Consider the following 18259-nt stretch of genomic DNA (forward strand, 5'->3'; position numbering starts at 1 on the left):
TCCTACCTGCGGTGCCCTACAGCTCACGGAAAACGGGAGCACGCAGGTGGGAGTGCGCATGCGCGCTTAGGGCTTTATTATATTAGATTATCTCTCTTACTTGAATTTCAGTGCTGTTAAGTATATTTTTGAACTTTCATTATAGTCCTATTAAGTTTCAGTTTACTGATTTTAACTCTACCTCATTCATTGTATTTATGTTTATATTTGGTCTTTTTACTATTGTTATGCTGTTAACAAAATTGTAAGATTTATGTTGTATTTTACCTGCTGTTCACTGCCTTTGGGTGATTCAGTTTAGCTCAGAATTGGCAGTATTGGGTGTTTGCTGCGACTCTAGTTTAAGCTTTAGTCCTCAAATGTAATTACGTTGTAAAGACGAGCTTTTACCAATTGTGAATGTTGTGTTAACTAAAACCGATCCTTAAACAGAAAAACTGTACAAAGTGACACATGCCTTCGTAACAAGCAGGTTGGATTATTACAGTACTCTCTAGGATCATTTGCAGTTGATTTAAAATACTGCCGTGAGGCTTTTAACAGGTAGCAAAAGAACAGATCATATCACTCTGGTTTTATATGAACTTCATTGATTACCTATAGACCAATGCATTAAGTTCAATCTATTGTGCATAGTATTCATAGCATGACCCTTGAAATCTCTATTGTATTTGGCAAATAAGTTGGTAAGATATAGTCAACCGAGATCCCTGTGCTCTTCTAGCAAAGAAATGTTTTCATTGCCAGGTCTAGGTATCATGATGTTGTCTCTCATGAGCTTTTTCTTATACAGGTCCTGTGTTATGGAATTCTTTTTTTGACAAATTATTTGATGGTGTGTCATATTTGTCATTTCATGAGCTGTTGAAAGCAGAATTATTTTATCAATATTGTGGAAACAAACTGTTACTATAGGATTTGGTAATGATTGACATGATTCTAATCTGAACTACTGTTTTGTTCTTTTATTGTTTGTTTTATAGATTTTGTAAAGTGATTGTATTGTATTTTTAATAAGTTTTTTTAAATTGTACACCACTAAATACTTATGTCAATAGCTGTAAATCAAATAATAAATCCAATTTAAGCTCTTCATATAGAAATAAATAGTAGTAGTAGTAAAGGCAGTTAATAAATCTCAATAAATAAATTAGCTAGGAACTTTCTCATAGTGAATGAGTTCTTGGATAACCCCTCCCTCAGGACAAACTTAGGGCTCCTTTTTATCAAGCCGCACTAGCGGGGTTAACACGCGCAACTTTTCATCACGCGCTAACCCCCACGCTGACCTAAAAACTACCGCATGCTCAAGAGGAGGCAGTAGCGGCAAGCGCGGCTGGCGGTTTAACGCACGCTATTACGTGGGTTAAACCGCTAGCGCGGCTTGATAAAAGGAGCCCTTAGACTTCCAATAGAATATTCCAAATAAGCACTTTTGATTCAAAAGTGAGCAGGAATTTGTACAATTTGGGATAAACTCCTTGGAAATTAGCCTGTGTGGAGATATGAAATGTTGTTTCAAATATGGCACAGACAACCATAGTAAAAACATTGTGGCATTTAGTTTGTTTTCATTAAATGGAGGTTCATGTATGTGGAGGCTATTTTGCTTAGAGGTAAAATATGGGAGGTTTCTTTTTGCTGTCTGCCTCCCAGTTCTTGAGCTCCTAGTGTTGTAGTGTTTTGTGTGCTGGTGTAAATGATTCTGTTCTATCAAGTTATTGATCTACTTTTTAGATTGCACATCACCTTGCTCTGTTTTTTGCTGTTAACAGTAGTATAGCAAGTCCAAAATAAATAAAATTTATCCCAGGACAAGCAGGCAGCATATTCTCACATATGGGTGACGTCATCCATGGATCCTGGTACGGATAGTCTGAAAAGTGAACTGTCACTTTAAATTTTAAGAGCTTCGCGGCTACCTACATCACACATTTGCCTTCCTGCCTGAAGAGGCTCGAAGTATCTCAGTTCTTTGTTTTCTTTGGAGCGAAGAAATATCTTTTTGATTGAACTCCTTTCATTTAGCGTTGCCTTCCTGCTTTGTGTAATTTTCTTTTTTCATTTATTTTTATTTCCATTCATTTGTTTTTATTTCCATTCATTAGATAAGAGAAATCTGTGTCATTTTTTCCCGTATCTTGGGGTTTTTCCCTCGGCGAGTTTCGTGCTTCGAAATTGAGTTTCATAGCGCTGAAAATTTTTCTGTCCATGTTGAAACCTTTGACGGTTTTATAAAGGGCAGTATGTGCCAGCGAAAATCGCACTCTTAAGGCCTGTCGAGCTTAGGAGCAGTTCTTTGGTGCGACCATGGACATCACCAGATCTTCTTAGCTGTTGACATCGACAGCTTCTGCATTGGCATTGACATAAATTTTGAACTTCCAGCATTGGGGAGCCCGCTCAGAAGCATCCATATCCCAACAAGCATCATTGGTCTCTATAGCATCGAGTCTCTTGATGCAGACCAGTCTATGACGTCAACACTCCCCAGCTTCACAGATTGTCTCTCCCTCATGGTATGCATCCTCATTGAGGTCATCCATTTCAAGACAACCTGCTGCACCGATAGTACCAGCTGTTGAGCCATGAGCACCGGTGCATACTTCCTAGCGTCGCAGACCTCAACAGCATTGAGTTTTTTGATGCAGACCGAACATCGACGCTGACGCTTCCCAGCATAACAGGTTCTCTCTCCCTCATGGTATGCATCCTCATTGAGGTCATCCACAGATGGTACCAGCTGTTGAGCCATAAGTACCAGTACATTCTTTTAAGGCATCGTAGGTCTAAATGGCATAGGGTCTTTTGATGCAGACCGAACAGCGACGTCATCATTCTTCATTTACAGGTTGCTTCTCCTTCACGTCTGTCTGAGACAACCTTCTGGTACCTGTTGAATCATTTGTACTGGCGCATGTTTTCTGGGAGACACTCCAGGAGTTCGGTAATATGCTTAATTTGCACAAAATGCTGCTGCTAGAATCGACTCCCTTGGTACAGCCTCGGAGAAACAGTAGCAGCGGTGGGGATGCTAGGGGACAAGCCCTGGTGGATGTAGGGTATGGGAGAGAAGGGGAAGATGCTGGTGGATGTGGGTTGGGGGGGGAAGCAAGAAGGGGCAGACACTGGTGGCTGTGGGTTGGGGGAAGTGAGAGGGGGCAGATGCTGGTGGATGTGGGTTGGGGGGATAAGGGGGAGTAAAATAGAGCCAGGATGAGGGAAAGAGATGGAAAGCTACTGGTATACCATAAAAAAGAAGACTAGATAGTAAGAATGAGTAAAATCTGGACATAGAGGTATAAAGATAAATTGAAGAAAGCCAAAAGAAAAAGGAGAGGAAAAAAATTATTTTTAATTTAGGATAAAGTAGTGTGTTTATAAAGTTTAATAAATAGTGATAAGATGATATCTTTTAATTGAACTAATTTTAATAAGGTGTCAAGTTTATTAAAAATTTGTTGTACACGCAGTGTCAAATACTTCAATGCGTGTGACAATTTAAAATTGGGAAACAAGCAATAAAACAACTATATACAAATAAACATGCAAATAATTACCAGTACAAAAGGAAAGGAGGGTGAACTACAATCTTTAAAGAAAATAGAGATACATTTAGGGAAAAAAAACCAAATGGAGGGTAATAGAAATTAATCTTGAAAGCATAGCTGAACATTGAAAACGTGGAAAAGAGGTAAAGGAGATTATTAGAGCATATGCTTTAATGATTGAAGAATTATGCTATCTATGTCTCAAATGCGTCCCTATACAAGTAACTTTTTAAAGAGCTTTTAAATTTTTCTAATGAGGATTCACCACATAAGTAAATTGGTAAATTGTTCCAGATCTAGGGTGCTATAACCGAAAAGATAGTAGATCTCCTAGTACCTATTACTTTTAAAGAAGGGATAGTCGGCAGATGTTGTTCTGTTGATCTGAGTGTCCTGACTGGAAAATATGGTATTAGAAGACGGTCCAGAAATATTGGTGCGTTAGTTTGTTGGATTTTAAAGGTTATCAGTGCGATTTTATAGATTTATTCTATGTGAGATTGGTAGTCAGTATGCTTTTTGTAACAGAGGTGTGACATGATCATATTTTTTTGAATTAGTAATAATTTTTATTGCTATATTTTGTATGGTTTGTAGTCGTCTTATTTCTTTCTGGGTTATACCATGATACAATGTATTGCAGTAATCAAGCCTAGAAATGACCAAAGAATGAATGAGAATATTAAGAGCTTCTGGTTTTAAGACTTTTGTTAAGGATCTGATAAGTTGTAACTTATAGAAACAGCTTTTAACCACTGAACTAATCTGATCATGAAAGGAGAGTTCTTGATCTAATAACACTCCCAGTATTTTCATTGTTGTTACTCTTTGGAGTGGGGAGTTATCCAAGATTAAGATCATTTTTCCATGAAAAAAACATTACTGAAGATTTAGTAACGTTCAGGGCCAACATATTATCTTTAAGCCATTGGCTTATTTGTTTTAGTTTATTGTTTATATCTATTATCTCATTGGAATCAGCTGTATTTAATGGATGCAATAGCTGAATGTCGTCCGCATAGGCAAAAGAGGAAAATCCTATAGATTGACTAAGGGTAAGTAGTGGTGACAAAAAAAATGTTAAATAAAAGTGGAGACAGAATTGTGCCTTGAGATATACCGTAAGAATTTGCGTAGCTGTTCGATGATGAATTGTTAAAGATGACTTTGGCTGACCGCTCTTGAAAATATGATATAAGCCAGTTAAGTACTTGGTCAGAAATACCAATGGAGGACAGTCTCTTAATAAGTAAATGATGATCAATAGTGTGAAACGCTGCAGATAAGTCAAGTGAAATCAGAGCTTACAGGAATGGGACAGGGACAGCAATAAAACTCATGGGAACGAGATAGGGAAATTGAGTTCCTGCGGAGACGGGGACAAATTTGTCCCTGTGTCATTCTCTAATACCGCCTATTTAAATTCTAAGTGGTTTACATAAAAATTTTACAAAAATATAAAATTAGGGGGAGACTTACACGGATTATTAAAACTATTAGCAGACACCACTGGATAAGGGAAAACGGTAAAAGGGTACATCATATTAAAATTAAAAAGTACATGAGAAAGGAACAATCCAGGAGGGTGGGAAAGAGAGAAGAGGAAGAAAGAAAAAAGCTTGAAGAAATTAATTCTAGGGGTAATGTTGCGATTAGGTTTTAAAAGCATTTTTGAACAGGAAGGTTTTAAGACATGATTTAAACTTTGAGACATAATGTTCTTGTCTGAGGTTGATGGGGAGGGATTCCACAATGTAGGTGCTACAATTGAAAAGATAATTTTTCGGGTGGTATCGTATACTATTTGGCGCATGGAGGATATTGTAAGAAGATATTGCTGAGTGGATCGAAGCACTCTTAGTAGAATACGGTGTCAAAGATCTATTAATGAACGCTGGAGAATGATCTGATTGTACCTTGAAAGTAAGGAATAATATATTAAATGAAATCCGGTGCGCTACTGGCAGCCAGTGGGTGTCTTTTTCTTTTTTTTTAAGAGAGGTGTAAAATGATCATATTTTTTAGCTTTGTAAATAATTTTAACCACTGTATTCTGTATGATTTGAAGTCTTCAGATCTCCTGTGTGATGCCCTGATAGTGAGTTGCAGTAATCTAAGGGAGAGATTACTAGCAAGTGAATAAGAATATTAAGTGATTTGGTATCTAAAAGAGAATGTAAAGAACGGATCATTATAAGTTTGAAAATACATTTGCGAACGACTGAACTGATTTGTTTATTAAGGACTTTTAAAGAAATATGTAATAAATTTAGCTTACCAATTAATCAACTTGACAGATGGCTCGAGTTAAAGCAATGTGTTAATACAGCGCTTCCAGACAAGGAAAAATTAAAACCCATACATGATCTCCTTCATCAATGTACTATCACTGCTCCTCTCAAAGGAGTAGCTTCCAAATGGTATGATTTGTTGCATCAAGGGCAGCCTGTGTTCATGCCACAATTGATGAGTGCTTGGAATACTGACTTAGATATTACTGCAGATGATGAGCTATGGCAAGATGTGTGATCCAGAGCTTTTAAGTCAATTAGATCAGCTTCAGTTCTTCAGTCAGTATACTTCTTCCTACATCGAGCTCATTGGACCCCATATAAGCTTAGCAAATTCTCACACAAAGTTTTTAATTTATGTTGGTCCTGTGGGATATCAGTGGGAATGCTACCCCACATGATATTTCAATACACTCATCTTACAATTTACTGGGATAAGTTTTGGTATACCATCACATTCATATTGAAGATCCATGAACCGCTACATCTTAAAATTATTGTCCTTGGCCAACAGGGCCTAGCGCAACCTCTTTCAGAACCTAATGCTCACCTCCTCAATATATTATTATTTTTAGCTATTAAAAACATACTGCATTCTTGGAAGAATTTATCCAAAGTAGAATTTATGGTGGAACAATGTATGCATCACTACCAAGTTTGAAGGGGCAATCGCAGGAAAACATTAATCCACTGATGCTAACCTTAAAATTTGGAGCCCTGTCCTAAATTACTGTATTTTGGACCATTGACATTGTTGCAACCCGCGGGCTCCTGATCACCGCAGCGAGCCTGGTTCACCGCAACCGTGACTGCTCCCAGTGAGTTTCCTCCAACTAGGAAATCCTTCAGGCTATATAAGCACCTGCCTAGGGTAAAAACCATAGGACAAATGACCTCAGTGAAAACAGGCAAGGAATATCACACACACTCCGGAAGGTCCAAAATGAGCATATACTTTTATTTCTGACTCTAGGTCAGGCTTATCTGGTGTTTTCAGTATGTTATAGCATTTTTCAGTACATTTGTTCAACAAACAAAGGATGCAAAAACAGGGCCAACCTGGCCACAATGGCTTCACCAGTAAAAGAATGAATGTTCTATCAAAAATCAGAAACAATAAAGGAAAACACAAAACCAGAATTATGGCTGGACTTCTGGCTCATTAACATAGTCCTCTTCACCAGCCTTAAATGGTAAAGGTAGTTTTAGCAATGCTCTCTCCAACTATGAAGGAGCAGTAGGGAGAAGCACACACAATACTGGCTGCATAAAAAAATGAAACTTTTCCAAACCAAGGGAAAGTAAACTGTTAAACTTGGAATCTTACCACAGGCTGCCTGCAGCTAGGGAACTCACACAAAGGAGCTGCTCTGTTTCCTGCAGAAACTTATCACTGCTAATTAGCCTCCAGCTGTGTGAAGAGGAGGAAAACCAAAACGTTGAGTAGCTTGCAAATGTTTAGGAAGTTCAAAGCAACAAACTATGTGAAAGCATTCTTCAGAGCCTAGCTCTGGGAAGTTTAAGCACTTCTGAACACCCAGCAAACTCAGTCCCAAAATTTTCATGAAACAGGTAAGAATCACAAATTAGCAAAACACTTCCAACCTTTTAGCTTGTGTCCTTTGCTTCCAATCTCGCACTGGGAATACTTGGCCCACCAATGTCCATCGGTTCCCAACCTTCCAGCTGCCCCTCAACTGTGGGATCAGACACCTCTGAAATGTCCACCATCTCACAGTCTCTTGTCAGCATTCAGCTGGGGACCTGAATTGTGTTGCCTCTCAGGCTCACGTTGCAACCCCCTTGGCTCCTCCCCCCCCTCTGGGTCTCAGCTGCCCTGTTTTAACTGGCTCCAATTCACCCCTCCCTGCTCTGAAGAGGGGGAAGGGAGAAAGCTCTCTCTGCAGCTGTGCCTGCCTAACTGACAGCTTCCTGCTAGTTCTCTCGCATTCTGGGAGCTGTAGTTTCCTAGCTCCTGAATTCCTTTGAGCTCCAATAACAGGCTTGGGAGAGTAACCTGAAACTGGACTGAACTCTCCCTGGCAGTCAGTGTCTGTTTCATCAATGTTGGTGCAAGTGAGGTCAGCGCTATCACACTCAGCAGAGACAACCTGGTCAGCTCTCCTGCATAGGGGCTTACTGCTATTCCTAGATACTCCTGTGACAAAACTAGGAAGAGAGCCAGATTTGTCACAACATACAGTAATTTAAAACATATTGTTTAATACATATAATGACTACTTTTTGTCGGGTTAATAAGGTGCTCGTTGAGTGTACTCCTCCATATTCACAATATTTCTCCTACGGATAATGTGTATACTGACTCCACTATGTATTACTTCATGTATGTTATTATATAATCATATGTATATACTATCATGATTTGTACAGTTAAATGGTAAGTTTGTTATTTTATATCATAATATTACTAAAATCTATTTTTTAAAAAAGAAAGTTTATCATTTTTTATTTTTAGCAGCTGCGATCATGACTTGCTAACCCTGGGAGGAGAGGTGCCAGTTCCAGCTGACTGCCTACAGGACAAGCGTTTTGCTGCAAGAGGCACCTACTGTAGGTAGTCAGCTGATGCTGGCGTCTCACGGCACACCCTGAATCTCGCTGCAACACGGTATGCAATATAATCTAGTTACTCATACTACTACAACATGAAATGTCATTGTAGCTGGCCATCTTCATCATCCTCTAGGCCTGCTGGTCAATGTTCTTATGCAAAACAAGACACATTCTCATTTCAAACAGCAGTTGACTTAACTCTTTTCTAGATAGCATTGCCAATGCTTCCCTCATTCTACTTCACACTCTCCCAATTGGAGGCAGATTGCTCTATTTTCACCAACATTGTATTCTTACCACAGTAGATCAGAGAGTGCTTCATGTTGTTACTCAGGGCTATGCCAAATGTCTGATCAAAAAGCCTCCAAACCGCCCATCAAATCTCTTTTCAACTCCTTCCAGAAGACCCTCCTTCACCAGGAACTATTGGCCCTTCTCCAGCTAAATGCAATAGACACTATTCCTCTACAGGATCAGGGGGTCCTACTCCAAATATTTCCTGATACCGAAAGGACTTGTGGCCTTCAAACCATTCTGGACCTCTGAAACCTAAATAAACTTTTGCTGAAGGAGAAGTTTTTGGCATAGTCTCTCTGGGAACCCTTCTTCTCCTGCTAGAAAAAGATTGACTTGTTCTCTAGATCTTAAAGAAGCCTACACTTACAAATCCATCTTACTTGCTCACAGGAAGTATCTCCATTTCTGCATAGGTCCCTTACACTTCCAGTATAAGGTCTTGCCTTTCAGACTAGTCTCTGGTCCTCAAGTCTTCATGAAATGCCTAGTAGTAGTTGTGGTGATCCTTTTTGCTCATGGGGATTTCACGTATTTTCCTACTTAGACGACAAGGCTTCATCATTGTAAGCAGCTCAGTATGCCATTGCCTCAACACTTTGTCTCCTTGAGCTTTTAGGGTTTGTTGTCAACTACCAAAAGTCACATCTACAGCTGTCTCAAACCTTGGAGTTCATAGGAGACTGTTGAATACCATTCAAGCCCATACTAGCAGAAGGTGGTTGATCTTGTTCACTTGTGTCAAACAATCTCCACTATCATAAGAACATAAGAACTGCCATCTCCAGATCAGACCTTAGGTCCATCAAGTCCGGCTATCCGCCCACGCGGAGGCCCAGCTTGGTGTAACCTGGCGAATCTTTAGTCACACGTATCCTTCTATGCATCTTGCGAGGAGATGTGCATCTAACTTGCCCTTAAATCCTAGAACAGTGGGTTCCGCAGCAACCTCCACCGGGAGAGCGTTCCAGGTGTCCACCACTCGCTGTGTGAAGCAGAACTTCCTGGCATTTGTCCTGGGCTTATGAAGTGCACTTCCGCACACCAAATGTTATCCCTTCTCAGTCATATGACACCATTTGCATACCTTCACTTCAGAATTCCATGTGAACCTTATAAACACAGTGGTCCCAAACCATGGGATCCCTCTCCGCTCCAGTTCATCACCCCAGATCTATAGCACTCTCTCCAATGGTGGTTAGTTGCACAAAAGCTGTGGCAAAACATGGCCCATGTTGCAGCGAGTCCTTTGAGATATTAAGACATTAAGATAAATTTTATTTTTTTAAATAAATTTTTCTTTGGATTAATAGTATAAATCACTAGTAACTGATGATGAGGCAGGTAAGTTATGACTGAGTGTATCCATGTGAGGAGTCATCACTGAGGTCAGTAATTAAATGTATTTATAAATGATGCTGGGATGTTTTGAACAAAGTTGACAGTGCTAGACTTTGAATAGGATTTTAACCTCATGGTTGACATTTTTCTTATGCTTATTATTTGTTGTAATTTCTTATGCTGATCTCCCTTTCATAAGAACATAAGAATTGCCGCTGCTGGGTCAGACCAGTGATCCATTGTGCCCAGCAGTTCGCTCACGCGGCGGCCCTTAGGTCAAAGACTAGTGCTCTAAATGAATCCAGCCTCACCTGCGTATGTTCCAGTTTAGCAGGAACTTGTCCAACTTTGTCTTGAATCCCTGGAGGGTGTCTTCCCCTATAATAGATTCTGGAAGAGCATTCCAGCTCTCCACCACTCTCTGGGTGAAGAAGAACTTCCTTACATTTGTACGGAATCTATCCCCTTTCAACTTTAGAGAGTGCTCTCTCGTTCTCCCTACCTTGGAGAGGGTGAACAACCTGTGTTTATCTACTAAGTCTATTCTCTTCATGATTTTGTATGTTTCGATCATGTCCCCTCTCAGTCTCCTCTTTTCAAGGGAGAAGAGGCCCAGTTTCTCCAATCTCTCACTGTATGGCAACTCCTCCAGCCCCTTAACAATTTAAGTTGCTCTTCTCTGGACCCTTTCTAGTACTACTATATCCTTCTTCATGTACGGTGACCAGTGCTGGACGCAGTACTCCAGGTGAGGGTGCACTATGGCCCGGTACAGCGACATGATAACCTTCTCCGATCTGTTCGTGATTTCCTTCTTTAGCATTCTGTACGCCCTTTTCACTGCGTATTGCACGGACAGCTTCATCGACTTGTCAATCAGAACACCCAAGTCTCTTTTCTGGGAGGTTTCTCTAAGTACCGCCCTGGACATCCTGTATTCGTGCATGAGATTTTTGTTACTGACATGCATCACTTTACACTTATCCACGTTGAACCTCATTTGCCATGTCGATGGCCATTTCTCGAGCTTGATTGTCATGTTGCAAATCTTCACAATTCCCCCTGTGTTTTCACTACTCTGAATAACTTTGTATCGTCCACAAATTTAATCACCTCACTCGTCGTACTAATGTCCAGATTGTTTATAAAGATGTTGAAGAGCACGGGTCCATCTGATGCACCGGGGAGGAGGCCTAAGGCCTGCATTACAGACAACGTCCAGGGGAGGCACAGGAGGGACTGACTGTAGTGGGGAGGGGGGGGGCGATGGCAGGAGGGAGTGGGAATCCCTTCTGCCATATTTAAGTTCGGCGGAGGGAGGGGGGAGCAACAGGAGAAGCATCTGGTGGCAGGAGGGAGAAGGCATACCTCCTGTCATGTTTATGTTCAGCGGGTTGGGGGAGCGTCTGGTGGCAGGAGGGAGTGGGCATCCCTCCTGCCATTTTTTGGGGTTCGTTGAGGTTGGGGATGCTTTATTGGGGGGAAGGGCGCCGTTAGGAGGCTTTTTTTCATTTTTTATTATTGGGCAGATATTTTGCCTGTGCAATACACACAAAATATCTGTGCCATTGCGAAAAGAAACAGGCAGACCTGTCGGTAACACAGTTACCAACAGGTCTACAGCAATCAGGTTTTAGGATTGGTAAAATCTGATTCTAAATAGCCAAGCAATGTATGTGAATCAATCGCTTGGCTATTTTGCATGGGATTTTACTGATTTCCATGGCCAGATCGGAAGATTGGCGATCAAGGGGAAAAAACACGTGGTGGGCCATTTTGGGAATCGGGTCGGTTAGCAGCGATTGTTGTTAAATCTGTGAAAGGTTTAACAACAATCGCTGACTTTAGTGAATCTAGGCTTAAGTGACTTGCCCAGAGGCACAAGGAGCAGTATGGGGTTTGAACCCACAACCTCACGCAAGTTCTAGCCAGAGAACAGTCAATATATATATTTTTTTAAAGTAGAATTGAGGGAAAGACTGTGCTGTTCTATACAGATTGCATGAAGAAAAGTCTGCATTCTGTTAATTTAAGTCCACTTGGAAATTTTGTTAACATAATTTTAAATGTTTTGTACAAGCAAACTTGAATAGGGATAATCTCTGATGCCTTAAGTAGGAATTTGTTACTATTTTTGAATAGATGTGTTGAATGCTTTGCTTTTGAACAATAAGCTTGAATTTGTTCACAGGTAGCCTTAAAAATTTGACTTTGTCTGTTATACATAGAGGAAGATGTTAGATTATGGTTTGTTTGCTAATAATGTGTTTTTTTCTCTCTTTTATTTAGATGATAAGCTGTTAATTGACAGAGTCATGCATGCTGGAGTGATCAGTCCTCAAGACCACTGGACACCTATGCAGCTAAATGGACATGTAGCCCATTTTGATTTCAAAATACGAGTGAAATGTGATGAGAATTACTATGGCACATTATGCAATAAATTTTGCAGACCCCTAAATAACTTTATTGGTCATTATACTTGTGACCAGTATGGAAACAAAGCCTGCATGGAGGGCTGGATGGGAGAAGAATGTAAACAAGGTAACTTCCAACCTGTCCTAAACTTTAGCTGTATGTTTAAGCAAGTTTTTCTACCAGGGTATTTCTGAAATTATGCTGGAGTATTTGTGAGTTTACTTCGACATGTGGAAGGGTCATGTCTTTCTTCATGAGCCATGCAAACAAAAACTCAGGAAGCAAATCTCAGAGCTCTTAGTAATTCCAAGTCCCATGGCCTGGCATTACCTCCAGGTTCGATGGTGACCACCTTGGAAGTAGCTCCTTGGGCAAGGGTGCATATTCACCCCCTCCAGGATTCACAGCTCTCCAGGTGGTCACCACAGTGAAATTCTCTTCAGCTGTAGCTTCACTGGACAGTGGAAGCGAAGAACAGCTTTTACTGGTGGCTTCAGGGGTATCCCTTATTGAAATACATGTCCCTCTGAATCTCATCATAGGTGACATTTATGACTGGGTGGGGGGGCTCATTGTGGCAGTCATTCGGTGCAGGGCCAATGGGCCCGCCCTCAAAGTGATCCATAAATCATCTGGAGCTATGTTGAGGGCATTGGAGAAGTACCTGGGTAACAAGAAAGTTGGACTTGGGAGTGTCTTTGGACGTCATGTACCTGGACTTCAGGAAAGCTTTTGAGAGTGTCCCACACCGCAGGCTGCTAAGCAAGATGGAATCGATGGGGTTAGGAGAGACACTAACTGCATGGGTCAATGATTGGCTGAGTGGCAGACTTCAGAGGGTGGTGGTTAATGGTACCCTCTCTAAAACATCTGAGGTGACCAGTGGAGTGCCGCAGGGCTCAGTCCTGGGTCCACTCCTTTTCAACATATTCATAGGGGATCTGACTCAAGGGCTTCAAGGTAAAATAACACTATTCGCCGATGCCGCCAAACTATGTAATATAGTAAGTGAATGCAGTTTACACAATTATATGGCGCAGGACCTGCTTACATTGGAAAGTTGGTCCTCACCCTGGCAGCTAGGCTTCAATGCTAAGAAATGTAAGGTCATGCACCTCGGAAGCGGAAATCCATGCAGGACGTACTTCTTGAACGGAGAAACTTTAACTAGGACTTCAGCAGAACGAGATTTAGGAGTAATCATCAGTGCAGACATGAAAACTGCCAATCAAGTGGAGAAGGCTTCATCTAAGGCAAGGCAGATATTGGGTTGTATCAATAGAAGTTTCGTCAGCCGAAAGCCTGAAGTCATAATGCCGTTGTACAGGGCCATGGTGAGACCTCATCTGGAGTACTGTGTGCAATTCTGGAGGCCACATTACAGTAAAGATGTGCGCAGAATTGAATCGGTTCAATGGACGGCCACCAGGATGATCTCGGGGCTCAAGGGTCTCTCGTACGAAGAGAGACTGAACAAATTGCAGCTCTACACTCTTGAGGAACGTAGGAAGAGGGGAGACATGATCGAAACATTTAAGTATCTCACGGGACGTGTCGAAGTGGAAGATGATATTTTCTTTCTCAAGGGACCCTCGGCCACAAGAGGGCACCCGCTCAAACTCAGGGGCGGAAAATTTAATGGCGACACTAGAAAGTATTTCTTCACAGTGGTTGATCATTGGAACAAGCTTCCAGTGCAGGTGATCGAGGCAGACAGCGTGCCAGACTTTAAGAATAAATGGGATACCCATGTGGGAACCCTACGAGGGTCAAGATAAGGAAATTGGGTCATTAGGGCATAGACAGGGGGGGGTAAGCAGAGTGGGCAGACTTGATGGGCTGTAGCCCTTTTCTGCCGTCATCTTCTATGTTTCTATGTTTACCTTTATCAGCTTCTACATATTTCTCCCCTTCACTTTTGAGTCTCACAATGCCACTTTTGTACTTGTTTTGTCTCCCTGTTTTACTGTCAGCTATTTTTTCTTCCATTTGTATCTTTGCTCTTCTGACTTCTCGACCAGCCTCTCTTAACTTTTCCAGATATTTTTGCCTGTCTTCCTCTTTCTGTGATCTTTTGTAGTTTATAAAAGCTAAGCTCTTATACCTTCTCAGCTACTACTTTTGAGAACCAAAGTAGCCTTTTTTCCTCTTACTTTTTCTTACTTGCCTCACAAAAAGATGTCGCCCTTAATAACTTCTTTCAGTTTTGCCCACTGCATTTCTACTCCTTCCAGACAATTCCTTGACGTAATCCCCCATCCAAGCAAAGTTAGTCTTTTTTTAAAATCTAAAACCTTTACTTTTGAATGAGCACCCTCTATACCTGTTTTAATATTAAACCATGCCATGCAGTGATCACTGGATGCCAGATCACCTACTATAACATCAGAAACACTTTCCTCATTTGTAAGCACTAAGTCCAGTATGACCTCCATCCCGCTTGGGTTCCATTACCAACTGCTGGAACAGTTCTCCTTGTAGAATATCCAGAATCTCCCTACTTCTAGAAGACCCTGCAATAGGGATATCCCAATCAAAATATGGCATGTTAAAATCACCTATTAATAAAACTTCCCCTTTTTTAGATATATTCTGAATGTCTACTATTACATTTCTGTCCACTTCTGTCTGAAGGAGGCCTGTATATTTACCATTATCTTTCCAAATTGATCCACAGTGCCTCTTCCTTGCCCTGCAGAGCCTGCAATTGTGTGGCATTATGATCTTTGACATATACTTTTTTCCAGACATTGTGCCCTTTTCCCATCCATATAGAGGTACAGTATTCAGTGATTTACTTACCTAAGGGCATATACTCACCTAGTGGCTTTGATCACCCTTCCCCATCACTTCTAGTTTAAAGTCCTCTTCAGTAGATTAGCCAGCCTGCCACCAAAGATACTTCTTCTCTTCTTTGATAGATGTGTACCATCCCTGCTCAGCAGCCCTTAGAAAATCATCATATGGTCCAGGAAGCGAAAATGTTCTCAACGACACCATCCACGTAGCCACACATTCATCTCCAGGATTCATGCTTCTCTGACCTAGCTCTTACCCTCGATAGGGAGAAAGGACAAGAATACTACCTGCGCACCTGACTGATTTACCTTCTCTCCCAGAGCCACAAAGTCACTTTTGATAAAGTTCACAGGGGTACCTGGCAGTATCATTAGTGCCAATGTAGATGAGCAGCATCAGATAATAGTCATCAGACTTGAAGAGTCTTGGCAATTTCTCTGTAACATCTTGGATTTTAGCACCAGGTGGACAGCATACCTCCCGGGACATCATGTCTAGTCTGCAGATGGACACTTCTGTACCCCTCAGAAGGGAATTGCCAACCACCACTACTTTGGGCTAGATTCACAAAGCTTACCGATCGTGTACTGATTGGTTTGCAACCCCAACCCAATTCACTAACTTCATGGCCAATCCGATTCCATTCTGCACATGCAAATGAGGGGAAACGGCATGCAAAGCAGGAAGGATGCGATTCACTACACTTTTTCAGGAACACCAACTGGGCTGGCTGATCAAAAAAGAAGCGACTGGTGGTGGGGACCAGTCGCTCACGACCTTTCCTGCTCTCTGCTAACTTCTCCTGCCTTGCCGCCCCGACTTCTCCTGCCCTTCCCCCGCAGTGCGAGCCCATGGTTTTAACCCGCGGGTTAAAACCACAGGCTCGTGAAGTATTAAAAAAGTTAAAAAAAGAAAAAAGCAGCTCGCAGTTCTGTAAGCATGCGCAGACCATCTACAGACAAAGAAGATGGTCTGCGCATGCTTCAGGATCGCTCACTAGCTATCTGTGTGGTCGGTGGGGGCATTCCTCCGATAGCCCCCATTTGCATGCTGACCCTTGGTAAATTTGTCAGCCTGCCACGGATTGGGCACTATCGGGCAGGTTAGTGAATCTAGCCCTTTATTCCTCCTAGTGGTCATGGATCCAACAATTTTAGAGATTTCAAGGTTTGGTTCTTGCACTTCCAGTGCAACATACCGGTTCTTCAGTTCAAAGGCAGATGGAGTAACAGTACCAATCTTGCAGAATTCCATAATCTGAGTCCAGTTGACTTCCCTCAGCACAGTTTCTTCTTCCCCACTGTTAGAAATTTTTGACACCTCATGATGAGCCATTTCATTGATGTAACTCTCATTCTCACAGATGCTTCTCAGTCTTGCCACCTCTTTTCTCAGTTCCTTTGCTTCCTTAATTAGGGATTTAAGCTGAAGACAGCTAGCACATGGAACCACTCCCTCTAACTGAAATTTGACAGCTAAAATTTAATGCTAAGAAATGCAAGGTCATGTATTTGGGCTGCCAAAACCCAAAGGAACCGTACAATTTAGGGGGTGAAGGACTTTTGTGCACGATAGAAGAACGGGACTTGGGTGTGATTGTATGTGATGATTAAGGTAGCCAAACAAGTTGAAAAGATAACGACGAAAGCTAGAAGAATGCTAGAGTGCTTAGGAAAAGGTATTGCCAGTAGGAAAAAGGAGGTATTGATGCCCCTGTATAAGATTCTGGTGAGACCTAATTTAGAATATTGTGTACAATTCTGGAGATATTATCTTCAAAAAGATGATAAAAGGATTTGGCATAAATGTGCATATGTCGAGTCTCTTTCAATTGAAAGGAAGCTCTGGAATGAGAGGGCATAGGATGAAGTTAAGAGGTGATAGGCTTTGGAATAATCAAAGGAAATAGTTTTTTTACAGAAAGGGTGGTAGATGCATGGAACAGTCTCCTGGAAGAATTGGTGGAGACACACTGTCTGAATTCAAGAAGGTGTGGGATAGGCACGTGGGATCTCTCAGAGAGAGAAAGAGATAGAGGTTAGTGCAGATGGGCAGACTAGATGGGCAATTTGGCCTTTATTTGCCATCATGTTTCTGTTACCGTATTGACAATTTCAGTGCTCCCATTCAATTTGTCTTCATTAGCTATGCTTATCGCTGACTTCCTAAAATGGTGTTCTAAGTTAGGGAGGAAGGAAGTCTGCTTCCAGAACTGAACTAGAGTCCAAACTCCTGTTACTAAAATGGGTTCCATTAGAGAGAATTTTGGGACACACTGCTTTAAGGACTTGAATCCCAAGAGGATAAAGTGCCATACTTAATTAGCTGGACAAGGAACAGTAGGGAGTCATTTGCTGGAAGTGTGCATAAAATCAGACAACTTGTCAACATAATATACTGAAAAAAGGGGAACAGATCCCCAATATTTTAGAAATGGTGAAGATCCCTTAAGGGCTGAGCAGAATCATAATTTGTTGGCAGTTCATAGAGCAAAGGATATGAATTTACAAATGGACTCTGAGCAGTTCCTGCATTCAGCCAGGAGAATATGAATTAAACCAGGTGGTCTTCTGTCTATATGAAAGAGGTCTGGAATCCTCATCTTAGATTTCGTTGTACAGGCAGTCCTCAAGTTAAGAACATCCAACTTACGATCACGAGCGGAGTTCCGCAGGGGTCAGTACTTGGACCGCTGCTGTTCAATGTATTTATTAATGACCTAGAAATGGGGACGAAGTGTGAAGTTATAAAATTTGCCGATGACACTAAACTCTGTAGCAGGGTTAGAACTGTGGAAGAATGTGAGGATCTACAAAGGGACCTGAACAAACTGGAGGAGTGGGCGAATAAATGGTAGATGATCTTCAATGTAGGGAAATGCAAGGTCATGCATATAGGGAAAAAGAACCCGATGTTCAGCTACAAAATGGGGGTATTAGTACTAGAGGGAAGTAACCTTGAAAAAGACTTGGGTGTGCTGGTGGACACAAC

The 18259-nt window shown here is 41.4% G+C and overlaps 1 protein-coding gene across 5 annotated transcripts in view; it reads left to right on the top strand.

The window, feature by feature from the left end:
- Positions 1-18259, top strand: part of JAG2 (jagged canonical Notch ligand 2) — a 288684-nt gene that overhangs the window by 78995 nt on the left and 191430 nt on the right. For all 5 annotated transcript variants that reach the window (XM_033952670.1, XM_033952665.1, XM_033952666.1 and 2 more), the window contains one exon: positions 12341-12595. In XM_033952670.1, coding sequence (XP_033808561.1) covers positions 12341-12595 — 255 coding nt within the window. The remainder of the gene's footprint in view (positions 1-12340; positions 12596-18259) is intronic.

This window comes from Geotrypetes seraphini, chromosome 7 (assembly GCF_902459505.1).
Source record: "Geotrypetes seraphini chromosome 7, aGeoSer1.1, whole genome shotgun sequence".
In the NCBI taxonomy this organism is placed as follows: Eukaryota; Metazoa; Chordata; class Amphibia; order Gymnophiona; family Dermophiidae; genus Geotrypetes; species Geotrypetes seraphini.